Here is a 13,853-nt window from a genome sequence, read left to right on the forward strand (position 1 = left end):
CAGCATTAGAACAAAGATCTGTCTGACTCCAAGTATACAGAGGACAGGAGAATCTATGGGCCATTTACCAAATACTTAGTCTGGGCATTGGTAACCTTTACATCCAACCATCTCTCCAATCTTCCCCTGCCTGGTGGTATTTCTATCATCTCATTTTAAAGACTACAACACCCTTAATTATTCTTCTGGCTTCAGTCTTTATTCCATGTTAATTCATCTTTCCAGGTTAACAGTGAGATATAACAGAAAGAATCACTACCGTCACATTTAAGTGCCAGGTCTGCCACTGCTTGGCTATGTGATCTTGGTTAAAACACTTAATTTACAGTTTCAGTTTTGAAGCTATAAAATGGAGATAATATCTGCCTGGTATAAAAGGTTTTGGACATGAGTTTGAAATCTGCTTCTTTGAGCTTTTGATTTCTTAACTGTAAAGTAAGGATACTCCAATCTCATAGGGTTGTTGTAAGAATTCAATTACATAATACCTGTAAAGTGCCTAGCACTTTAACATATAATGGGAACATATAAGGGGAACTCAGTAGATAGAAGACAGCATTATTATTTTTTCACAGGCTGTTTGTTCATTTGCATCATTCATTCATTCATTCAACAGGTATTTACTGCACATCAGTTAGGTTTCAGGTACTGTCCTAGGTGCCAGGAATGTATTAGTTAACAAATAAAGTTCTTGCCCTCTAAGAACTTTTATTCTAGTAGCAGGGAGACAATAAACAACTATATACTTATTATGTCAGATAGTGAACAGTTCAGTGGAGAAAAAGAGAGCAGGATAAGAGGAATAGGGGTTGTCAGTCTGGCAGGGTGGGGAAGGTAGGGCAGAGAGGGCAGGGAAGGAAGACTATTATTTTATATGGGTTGGTCAGCAAAGGCCTCAATACAAAGGCAGTATTTGAGCAGCTATCTGAAGGAAGTGAGGGCATGAGCACTATCTAGAGGAAGACTATTTCAGCAGAAGAAAGTGCAAATGCAAGGCCCTGAAGTAGGAACATGTTTCATGGTGTTGTACAAATAGCAAAGATGCCAAGGTAAATGGAAATGACTGAGTGGGAGAGGGGTCAGAGAAATGCCAGGAAGTTAGATCGAGAAAGGCCTTTCATTCTGAACTGATGGGGAGCTATTACAGGGTTTGAAAAGAGAAGTGACATGATTTGCCTTATTAAAAAAAATCACTGTCTTTTTTGAAAACAAGATTGAAGGGGATCACAGATGGAGGCAGAGGCCAGTAGGATATCATTATAATAATCTGAATAAGAGATTAAAGTGCCTTTGGCTATGGTTCAGTTGTAGAGGTAGTGAGAAGCAGATTCTGGGTATACTTTGAAAGTAAAACCAACAGATTTTGCTTATGAGTTGGAGAAAGGACAGAAAGAGGAGGATGACTCTAAGGTTTCTTGCCTGAACAAAAAGAATGAAGCTGCCATTTAATCAGATAAGGAAGACTACGGGAGAAGCAGGTTTTGGGGGAGAGTAGGAATCAGGAATTCAGTTTTGACTATGTTTCATGTGAGACGCCTACTGGATGCAAAGTGGAGATACTAAGTAGATAGTTGTATGTAGACATGTTTGGAGTTGAGGAGAGAATTTAGACTGGATATATATATTTGTGAGTGGTAACTCTGTATATCACATTTATTGCCACAAGACTGGATGAGAGCGCTTAGATAATGCCAATAGAAAGAGATCAAAGGACTGACATTTATTGAGCACCTGCTATGTGCCAGGTAATGTAAATCTGTAAATTACGGAATAATGTGTGGGTAGTTATTCTTACTGTGATGAGAATAATGGATGACTACATCATTCTGTTACTCAACAAATTTTATGTGGAATAAAGCCAAGCTCCTTTGCCTAGTATTCCAGTTTTATATATCCTGTCCCCAAACCTCCTTCAGCCTTTTCTCAGGATTTTATTAGACAAAGCCCTCTTGTTTCAGCCAGTCTGGTCTACACTCTACCATCTAGCCATGGCTTTGTGCTTTTCAACATTAGACCTTTTTCCTCAAGCTGTCCTAGCTGCTGGAGAATGTTCTCCTCTTAGCAACCTACCAAAAAATCCTATCCATCTCAGTTTTGTTCAACTGCTATCTCTTTTACACAATCTCTCTTTGTTACCCACGCAAGCAGGGATCTATTGCCCCTTTTGCTTAACTATTCTTTGGACCCACTGCATGAACTGCAGTATGAGGACTGTTTGTATGAGAGGCTGAAATATTCCTAAATGTGGGACCATGACTTATTCCTTGGCACTAAGCAGAGTGGCTGGCAAAATAAAACTGTATTGGATAAACAGGGTGTGAAATACAACTAAGTGTATATTTTACCAGCATCTGGCAGTGACCCAGAAATAGGAATTATAAGGTGAGATGAATAAATCAGAGATGATGAAATCTTTCCAAATATGTAACACCGAGCTTCATTTACACATTGAAAATATTTTTCTTTTTTTTCTTTTTGAGACAGGGTCTCACTCTGTCACCAGGCTGGAGTGCAGTGGCGCAATCTCGGCTCACTGCAACCTCTGCCTCCCGGGTTCAAGTGATTCTCCTGCCTCAGCCTCCCAAGTAGCTGGGACCACAGGTGCGTGCCACCATGCCTGGCTAATTTTTTGTATTTTTAGTAGAGATGGGTTTCACCATGTTAGCCAGGATGGTCTCGATCTCCTGACCTGATGATCTGCCCTCCTCAGCATCCCAAAGTGCTGGGATTACAGACATGAGCCACCATGCCCAGCCTTGAAAGTATTTTTCTAGATGATAATCCACCTGACTGATTTATTTCTTATTTGGCTCAGGAAGCATGATGGCATAAGGATTAAGAACACAGGCTCTGCAGTCATATACCTAAGGTTTATATCTAGTTCTGATATTTACTATGACACTGGGCAAGTTACCTAACCTCTTTTGTGCCTCAGTTTCCCTATTCCAAAGCAGGGATTGAGTATTTTAAACGTTCTCACCTTTAAAAAAAAGCAGGTGAGGTGACAGATATGCTAATTAGCTTGATTTACCCTTTCTACAATGAACACATATATCAAAATATCACATTGCACCAGGCACAGTGGCTCATGCCTGTAATCCTAGCACTTTGGATAGCCAAAGTAGGCAGATCATCTGAGCCCAGGAGCTCGAGACTAGTCTGGGCAACATGGCAAAATCCCATTTCTATAAAAAATACAAAAATTAGTTGGGTGTGGTGTCATGCACCTGTGGTCCCAGCTACTCAGGAAGGTGAGGTGGGAGGATCACTTGAGCACAGGAGGCTGGGGCTGCAGTGAGCTGTAATTGCGTCACTGCACTCCAGCCTGTATGACAGAGTGAGACTCTGTCTCAAACAACAACAACAACAACAAAACTGCATCACATTGTATCCCATAACAATATAAAATTATTATATGACAATTAAAATTTTATTTGTATTTATTTTTTTGAGACAGAGTCTTGCTCTGTCTCCCAGGCTGGAGTCCAGTGGTATGATCTTGGCTCACTGCAACCTCCGCCTCCCAGGTTCAAGCAATTCTCGTGCCTCAGCCTCCCAAGTAGATGGGATTACAGGTGCACACCATTACATCTGGCTAATTTTTGTATTTTTTTTTTTTTTTTGAGATGGAGTCTCACTCTGTCACCCAGGCTGGAGTACAGTGGTGCGATCTCAGCTCACTGCAACCTCTGCCCTCCGAGTTCAAGTGATTCTCCTGCCTCAGCCTCCCAAGTAGCTGGGATTACAGGCGCCTGCCACCGCACCTGGCTAATTTTTTGTATTTTTAGTAGAGACAGGATTTCACCATCTTGGCCAGGCTGGTGTTGAACTCCTGACCTCATGATCCACCCACCTTGGCCTCCCAAAGTGCTGGGATTACAGGTGTGAGCCACCGCACCTGGCCTAATTTTTGTATTTTTTTAGTAGAGGCAGGGTTTCATCATGTTGGCCAGGCTGGTCTTGAACTCCTGACCTCAAGTGATCTGCCTGCCTCAGCCTTCCAAAGTGTTGGGATTACAGGCGTGAGCCACTGCGCCTGGCCAACAATTAAAATTTAAAAAATTTAAAACTTAGAATTTAGAAAATAAATTTCTTAAACAAAATGAATAACCTGAAGAAATATAAACTGCCCTTGCCAGTATTTTTCCCTCTAATTAGGTTGCTGTTGTGTCAGATTAGAGTTTCATATATAGGCCTATTTAAGCAGCAGCTGTATTATTCTTTTAAATCTTTTGCCATTTACTATTTTTTGAATGTTGTAAATATTATGTAAACAGTTTTTACCAAATGACTTCTACTTAAAAATTAAGGTGTCCTGTCAAATAATCCAGGACCATTTTTCTTTACAACATAACTTTTGAAAATAAGCCAATCAAGAGGCCTGGACTGCAGTCCTCAGTGGTCATTAATTAATTGAATGTACACTCTCAAGAAAGTAATTTCACCTCAAGACCTCATGTTCCCCATCTGCTGAATGATATTAACACCACACCTGTCTTGGTATCTCCCAAAGCTGACAGAAGAGGAGTGGGATAATTCTGTAACTGTATTTTGTACCTTAGTGAGGTCTCTTGTTTCTTTCAGTCAAGCAGTTTATGGTTTAATGATGAGATGCATGTGCTGAGGAGGTAATCAGAAGAAGTGAGAAAAGGAGATGGTGTGAAATTTTGAAGATTTTGTATGCCATGGTAAGGAGTTTGGACTTTTTCCACAGGCCATTAGAACCACTGGAGGCTTTTAAGCAGGAGACAGACAGAGATCATCAAAACCGTTTAAAAAAATCACTCAAGAGACAGTGGGGAGCACAGATGTGGGGAGGCAAAACTGGAGGCAGGGAGATGAATTAGGAAGCCATAGGTTTAATTTGGGCTATGACGACTTGGGCAGTGGTATAGAGGGAAAGAGAAGAAAAGAACAGATTTGAGAGAAGTTTAGAGGCAAAATTAACGTTGCGACCATCTAGATACTAGTTGTGTTCTATTACACAATCATAGTTCTTTTTATCTGAATCTTGATTATTTAGGGATACTGAAAAATGTCAAATAACCAGATATAGTGATATAAAATACTTGAGGGGAATGGAACAAGCTCAGCAGTAGTACCTTTAACATATATTTCACCAATTAGATGCTTCATCTTGGTTTATTTTGAGAACAAAGCTTTTAAGATACAGTCATTCAATGGCATTAAAGTTTTTCCTTCTGGCTCTTGTTTTTTTAAAAAATAAAACTTAGTCTAATATAAATTGAAAATCAATCCCACTGCAATATTAGAGGTATTACCATAGGAAGGTTTTTGAAGTACAAAATATTTTTAAATACTGGTGCTTGCAGCTGCAATTTATTGCATTTACTAGGTGGTCTCTAATGTTGATTTTTCTAGTTCTATGACTCTAATTTTAAAATGGAGCTCTATAATTTATTAACAGTTTTTTAAATGGACTCAATAATCTCAAAAAGCAATGGTCGTAAGAAAACTTGGATGTCAGTATCAGCTCTGCTTTTATAATTGTTCAAGTGACTTAAGTGCTTAATTTTACCTGCTTTGATTCTCCTACCAGTAAAGTGGCAGCATTGGCCTTCATATCTCTGAGATCCTTTGCAAATATCAGATATTAAGATTTCAATGATATATTCTTAAGCCTGGGTTACAGCTAGATATTTGTAACTCAAATTTGATATCCATCACTGTTCTAGAGAAAGAATTCACTGCTGCCACATTTTCTTTAACTGTAAGCCCTTCCCACCTCTTCTGCCTCTCTCTATTTAGGATTATTACAGCAGATACTGTTTTATGTGCTATGAATATAGTAATTTATATTCACTTAATATAATTCTTACCACAACCCTGTCAGACATTATCATTTCTCTTTCAAAGATGCAGAAATAAAAGTTCAGCAGGGTCAAGTAAGTTGTCCAATGTTCAGTATGATGGAGTGGGATTCACATGCAAGACTAACTACCACTGAACCATTTACTTCTGACTTTGCTATTCTGCTTCCACTCACTGAACATCTCTCTGTGCAAGGCTCAGGTAAAATTAACTTCCTTTATAATACTTTCCGTTATCACTGCTGGCTGAAATTACTTATCCTTCTAACTGTGGGTATAATTTGCAATGCAATTTGTTTTGGATGTGTGTTTTTACTATAATGTGAACTCTTCAAGGTCAGTAACAATTTTTTTAAAATTTCTGTATCACCAGCACCTGGTATGAAGGCTGAAACAAGAGCGGTTGCCCAGCAAATGTTTTGCTATAATGAGAGAACAAATACATGAATTAAATGCGAATTAAACTGCTTCTATCTCCTTATGGTGGCAAATAGTATCCATGTGTTATCAATGAAGTCAAGTCAAACTTCACCCAGCTGTAGCTTCTGGATTCAGACTGTAAATTCTACAAGGGTGAGATCGATGCCATTGTTTTTCTTCACTGTGTTTGCAGTGTTTAGCTTGGTGCTTAGCATAATAAAAGTGGATGGGTGACAGAGGAAAGAATTTGTATACCCCGAATTTGAAAGGCTTTTCCCCCAGTACATTTAAACAAACTTTTACTGAAGGTCTACTCTAGGAAAACCATGCTGGAGCTTGATTATACTCATTCTCCTATTCCTTTAAGTCTTAGAGGGAGAAACAAAAATTAAGAGTTATAGTTACAAAGATAAAAACCTAGAAAGCTGGGGCAAAATATAAATTCCCTCATTACTTTGTTTTAGACATAAAATATAAGAAAACAGTTTATTCCTGAATGCATGTCTGTCTGTTTGGGGATTCACATCTATAGATCTAGAAAAAGGCATGTTCCCTAGGCTAGAACAGGGGCTGTGTCATTATATCATTGGCAATACATATGGGCTATCAGTGGACTCTTAGAGTTCATCTGCCATTCCTCATCCTCCTTTCCTAGGATTTCCACTCATTTTATAAATTGAAAGGTCTCACTTTCCAATTGTAGATAGAGCTCCTCTGAGGGATGTGGATATGGGTAGGCAAAAAATGGAAACAGAGTAGGCAGAAAGAAGAGTTGTGGGATAAAGAAATAAGGAGAAGGGAAGAATGGAAAGATGGGGGAGAAGATAAAACAGGTAAAATAGGATTGGAAAAAAGGGAAGGGGTAGAAAAGGAAGGAGGAGAGAAAAGGGAAGATAAGGAAGTGGCACAGAAGAGGAAGGCTGGGGGATACTGACAACCTCTTACCAAGTGGCATGAGTGATAATCAGCTTTTCTGGGAAGGGCCTATGTTTGGGCTACCGTAGGTCTGGAGGGGAGCTGGGGGAGCTGGCAGCAATCCCTTACTCTAACTCAGAGACAGGAGTTGGCCTACAGGAGGAGTAGTGGGGTGAGCATCATTACTCAGCTTTTAGGACTCAACTACCTCATTTCCAAGGCAATGCCCAAGTAAGGCAAATGGGCTACTGCTGTTCACATGGCTCTAACATGTCCAGGAGGTAGAGCTCCGGAAATCAATACTATTCCTTCTCTTGGTAACTGTTATTAGCAAAATTGGGGAAAACACACACACACACCACACACACACACACACACCCCGCCCAAAACCAAGTAACTCAATGCTTCCACAACTTGAATCAGCTTTTCTGGGGAAGGTCTATGTCTGCGGCTATTTTGGTTGTCCTACAGTGCTCAGTTCAAGGAAGTATGCTCAGCAGACATTTAGTAAATGGTTAGACAGCTGGGAAATATTAACATGAAGTATTGTTTTGGTTGGGGGCGGGTAGCAGGCATGGGAGGTACAGAAGAACACTTATCAGGTCCTCTGTTGAGAAACCAGTCTCTGCTTTGTGGAGAAAAGGCTGAAGACACAATTAAGACTCCTAGAGTTAAGGCTTATATTATTTGTTATTAAAGAGGCAAGGCCTTAAGATGTGCTTTTTAACAGTCTTTAGTTTGGCTGTAATTTAAGATGACTTTTACAAATTAGATCCTAATCCTTACAGACACAGATGGCTGTTACAGAATAGCCTTGCAAAAACACTAGTCATTTGACTTGAAAGAGAATTCAGAGAAGAATGAAGGGCCTTTAACTCTCACCCCACCCCTGGCTCTAGGAGGCCTAAAGAGTCCTGGGTGGGCTTTCTTAGTTTAGGTCTTGAAATCTGGGTGGGCCTAGAGCATCTGTTCTCATTTGGACCAGCCTCTCTGTTCATTCTGGAACCAGAGATTAGGGGAGCCTGAGGTTATTAACATTCAACAACAGTTACTGATGCTTATATATGAAGCACTATGCTGGCAACCACAGGGAGATAGTAGCAGGCCCAAGAACACTCTACATTTCACATCACATTTCCCCAGTTTCCTTTCAACAGCAACTTTCCACAGTCCAGAGTTTTACCCTGTGGAAAGAGGTTCTTAATAATGACCAAAAAGCCTAGCTCCTTTTAAGATATTTTCACCCCATCCCTGTCAGTAATAAGCTTTAAAAATTAATTTGAAAGAAAGTAAAGTTTAATTTTAAAATGCAAAGTCCTTAGACTCTATTTCTTTCAGTATTTCCACTTTTAAAGATGAGACCCATTCAGAAAGGGAGTGACTTAAAACTAAGGGTTGGGAAGGGCAAACTTAGCTCCTAAGTTTTTTGTTTTTTTGTTTTTTTTTTTTTTTTTGAGACGGAGTCTCGCTCTGTCGCCCAGGCTGGAGTGCAGTGGCGCAATCTCGGCTCACTGCAAGCTCCGCCTCCCGGGTTCACGCCATTCTCCTGCCTCAGCCTCTCCGAGTAGCTGGGACTACAGGCGCCCGCCACCACGCCTGGCTAATTTTTTGTATTTTTAGTAGAGACGGGGTTTCACCGTGGTCTCGATCTCCTGACCTCGTGATCCACCCGCCTCGGCCTCCCAAAGTGCTGGGATTACAAGCGTGAGCCACCGCGCCCGGCCGCTCCAAAGTTTTTTAAGTTCTCTGAGGTGAGATTTTCATCACAGAACATAAAGTATGAGAACCAGGCTGATCTTGAACCCTTTGATAATGGTTCTTTGTTAAATGTTCACACACTGAGAGTTCAACTTCAGTGACAGAAGTTAAGGTAGTTTTCATACTTGGCTGTGTGGTAAGAACATATGCAGGCATGTGTTCCCTTGTGCATGTTTGTGTGCCTTATATACAAATAAAGGGGATGACCTTGGAGCAGTAGGCAGGGCCAGTGAGAAAAGGAACAACAGTCAGCACCTGGGATCCACTACAGTCTCCTGGGCTTAGAAATAAGTGGCAAGATCCTCATTCCACCCAGAGGGGATATTACTAGTTTCTGTCTCTATCCTGCAAACCTGACAGCCAACGTGAGGAACTTAGATGTGCCTTAATGAAACTCTTGGTTTTGGTATGCTAGGTTACTATACCTAGATCATAATGGAATCACAGTAGATTTACTGTATATTTTAGAGCTAAGCAAGTCCAAGTCCCATCCCATATAAAGCAGGAATACCAGGGATGAATCCCTCTCCATATGTATCTGTTATTGCTGAAAAGAGCAGTACTTGGTAATCTCCAATGATAGGAAAATTAACACTTCATGACATAAGATATTCCTTTCTTAGAAAATGCTTTGTTACACTATGCCAAATTTGTCCCGTGTAACTTTCAACTCATTGGTCCCAGTTCTGCCCCTGGAGCCTCAAAAAATCAGATCCCTCTTTTACAAGGCATGCCCTCAAGTAGCTGAAGACAACAATCACATCTCTCATAGTCCTTCCTTCTTTAGAGGTAACGTTCCTTAAATGACATGATTTCCAGCTCCCTCACCTTCCTACCAGCCCTGCTCCAGACATGCTCCTATTTCTTCGGGCTTCGTTTTTCAGCATGAAGCCTAAAGACTATTTCAGGGGTAGTTTTTTTTTTTAAATTTTTTATTTCCATGGGTTTTTGGGGAACAGGTATTTGGTTACACGAGTAAGTTCTTTAGTGGTGATTTGTGAGATTTTGGTGTACCCATCACCCAGGGGGTAGTTTATCTTAGTGCAGAGTTAAACAGGACCATTAAGTTAAACCTCTGATTGGGATTACACCTCTAAAACAGGAGCTAGCTTTTTTGTTGGCAGCCACAACGCGTTATTAACGTGTATTCAGCTTAATTCAACCATAACCTCTACTAAAGGAATCTATTTCTACACATTTCTGTGAAATTTCTGCAGCTTCATTTTGTGTAAGTTTCAGTATTTTAAGATTTTCTTGAATCTTATTTTTCATAATCTATAAATCTGATAAAGTCTTCATTTAGGTTGCCAATAAATATGGTAAGCAATAAAAGATTAAATACAGAGCCTCTTGGTTCCCTAGAAGGAAATAGTGGTTAACATTTTTTGGACGTAACCATTTAATCAGCAATGAATCTAACACATCTATATCTCTCTACTTTGCCCCAGAATACTATGAGAGACTATCAAATATTGTGCTGTAATGCAAGCACACAGTGAATACAGGCCACCCTCTGTAACTTCCCAGGGTAGTAAGACTATCAAATCACAAAACACTCTTTGTTTTGCATGACTCATTCTTAGTGAACCTGTATTTGTTGACCCTGATATCTCACTGTTAAGCTGTTAAACATACAATTCTCAGGTATATTCTGAGGTCTACAGAATATATCTCATTTGAGGAATACAGATGAGACCTCAGCATGGAATGCTGGAGTAGGGAAAACAGCTAGGAAGGAAGATCTAGTACCTAATTTCTTACATAGGCTACTGGGTACATATCTGCTGGCCTGGGAAGCCATACTTTCTCCAAAAGCTAAGGAGAGAATGGTGTGCAGAACAAAGAAGGACTCCTGTTTGTCTTGTAGTTGCCTGCACCATGGGACTTTTCTTGAACTACTTTGTTCAGCTTTAATGATGGCACATCTCCCACCTGGATATAGTTCCTGAGATAGGTATGGGAACTTACATCTCTCCTAGGAAAGGTGCTCAGTAACTTGTACTCATCCCATGGAAATCCTTTGGAAGCTACAAAATCAAAGACAATCTGGAGCTTGTTGCTGGCCAGGAAACGCCGCTCCAAGAACTCGCCACTGGGGGTCCGGATCCGCAGTTTGCTCACAGGCTCAGCATTTTCTTCCTTTGGCTCAGGAGGCAGGGCTTGCTCTAAGGACAGCCGGATGGCCTAGGGAGAGCAAAAACCAGGTGTTAAAATGTGGGAAGGACTGGACTATGGAGAGTGGGGAGGAAGAGACCAGAAAAAAAGCTGCTGCTTTCTAGAAATTCATTGAAAAGTCACTGCCCCATTTATTAGCCAAGCCAAATGCTTGAACAATAGAATAATGTATTTTTCATTTTCTTAGTACTAGCCCAATAGGCAACTAATTAAAATAAATTCCACCTTGATGACACACATTATTAAATATATAGGAAACTACACAGAAAAGGCATTTTTTAACTGAAGGGCTCAGATATTTGTGATCAAAGACATTCATATCAATTACCCAATTGATACCTTTCTAGGGTATGAATTAAAGCTATTAGATGCATTCAGAAAAGACACACACAAACACAGAGATATATTTATATTTGAGAAATACAAGTAGAAGTAACTGCAGAGTTTGTAGAATATTGGATTGTTATGTTTATGTCAAAATGGAATGGGGAAATTCTGTTCAGGGTGATGAAACATTTTGGAAATAGTGGTGGTGGTTGGACAACACTGTGAATACAATCAGTGCCACTGAATTGTATACTTAAGAATGGCAAGTTACTGTATATATATTTTGCCACAATAAAAGTTTTAAAAAATGGAAAGAACTTCAAATATCAGGTTTATTGGCAGAAGGAGACCACAGTCCTAGTTCTGGCTTTGCCACTAACTCGCTATGGGATTTGGCCAAATCTTAGTGGTTGATTTCTGGACCTACAGATAGACCAAACCCTTCATTTGACTTAAGCACGTGAAGCAAACTGTTGGAAGGTCTCATGGCTAGCATGGGCTTGAATCCAGGTTTTAGTATTACATTGTTTCACATTTGTGACATTCCATTAGAAGGAGATTGTCTCTGAGGTCCCTAACAACATTGGAATCTATAAAAATCACTAAAACCTTTTTTGTCTAGAACCCTGAGAAAGACTTCATGTTAGAATCCATGAAATTCATCTAAAGCAGTGCTCTGAGGAAATTCACAGCCTTAACATTCGTATGCCATTATAAATTAAAGAATAAAAATAAGTGAATTAAGAATTAGATTTTAAAAGCTAGTGAATTATCAGTGTCTGGTAATAAAAAAATTTAAAAGCTAGTGAAAAAAACAATAAAATAAGTGGAAGGAAAGCTGAGAATAAAAGTATAAAGAAATAATTTAGGAAAAAAAGAAACATATAACTAGTCAGCTAATAAATAAGCTGGTTCTTTGGAGGTAATAAACTTACACAAATAAAAAGAAGCAAAAATGGTAACCCCCGAGGGTAGGGGAAACAAGGTGGAAGAGGTGACAGCTGGTGTTTTCTGCATATGCCTTTCTATTTTGACCTATGCAAATTATCTGTTAAAAAATGTTTAAAATAACCAACAGAAAAAGTTTGCTCAGATACAAGTATGGATAAGAAATTAGGTAATTTGTGTCATGCAGGTGAATTTGGTTGGTTCTAATACTGAAGTATTTTTTTAAAATCATTCAAAATTTCTGCAATGTATAGACAAAGCTAGTCTAGCCTATGACTGAGGTTACTTTCCTTCTGGAGGCACTGAATAACCACCTACCTTATAGGGGATTACAGAGATGGGAATTATATAGATCATATATATATAAAATTTTCAGTATGGCATCTGACACATAATAGGCTTCAGTGATAGTTGCTTTTCTTATAATGAAGAGATCTACACAGAATATCAGATCTGGAAGGGGCTGCATTTGTCAAACAGCCCAATACTCTCATTTTTTATATGGGGAAATGGATGCCCAGAAATGGAGACATAAGAAATATAGTTAAAAATATATTTTTGCTTTTTTTTCAGTCACTCTTGCCCTTTTTTCTGATAGCATGAGTGGCAGTTTACCAGATATTGGTGTTCTGCGACAGCAATGAGTTTCGGCTGAGTATTTCCAAATATTAAATTATTTTAGTAACATTATCATATATTAGTAACCCAATGAATGAACATCTGTGTATATCAAAATTAAATGCTAGTTGATATGTCAATTACAGCATTCACTATTTAGTACCATAGTTATTTATTTAATGCCTGGCCTTCTTACTAGCCTGCAAGCTCCATAATGGCACGGGAGCATGTATTACTTCTTATTCCAAATATAGTGCATAGCACAAAGTAGATGCTCAATATGCTCTTGGAAGGGAAGGAATAAACTAACATGCTAACTGAAATAATGTATGTAAAAGTGCTTAGTATAATTGTAGGCACATACTAGGTGTTCAATAAATGCTAGAAGAATGTGAATCTCATAGCCTCTACTTTTAGTAACTAAGAATTAAACATCTCCTTTCTCTGAGGTATGACTCCTCCTTGCATTAACTGTTCAGATTAATTTTCCACATGTGTCCCTTAAAGGGAAACCATGAGTTGCTTGTAAGTATAAACTTCTGTGGATTAGAGTTATACACATTTTCTAAACTGTTAATGGGATCATCTATTTCTCAGTTACAGTGGTGGTTCTTTTTTTTTTTTTTTTTTTTTTTTTTTGAGATGGAGTCTCACTCTGTCGCCCAGGCTGGAGTGTAATGGCGCAATCTCAGCTCTCTGCAACCTCCATCTCCCAGGTTCAAGCGATTCTCCCACCTCAGCCTCCCGAGTAGCTGCTGCCACATCTGGCTAATTTTTGTATTTTTAGTAGAGATGGGGCTTCGCCATGTTGGCCAGGCTGGTCCCCTGACCTCAAGTGATCCATCCACCTAGGCCTCCCAA

At 39.4% G+C, this 13,853-nt stretch overlaps 1 protein-coding gene across 1 annotated transcript in view; it reads right to left on the reverse strand.

Moving 5' to 3' along the window:
• FAF1 (Fas associated factor 1) overlaps positions 1-13,853 on the reverse strand; it is a 511,769-nt gene that overhangs the window by 23,506 nt on the left and 474,410 nt on the right. The window contains exon 18 of the mRNA XM_030823889.1: positions 10,893-11,108. Coding sequence (XP_030679749.1) covers positions 10,893-11,108 — 216 coding nt within the window. The remainder of the gene's footprint in view (positions 1-10,892; positions 11,109-13,853) is intronic.

Source organism: Nomascus leucogenys, chromosome 12 (assembly GCF_006542625.1).
Source record: "Nomascus leucogenys isolate Asia chromosome 12, Asia_NLE_v1, whole genome shotgun sequence".
NCBI lineage: Eukaryota > Metazoa > Chordata > Mammalia > Primates > Hylobatidae > Nomascus > Nomascus leucogenys.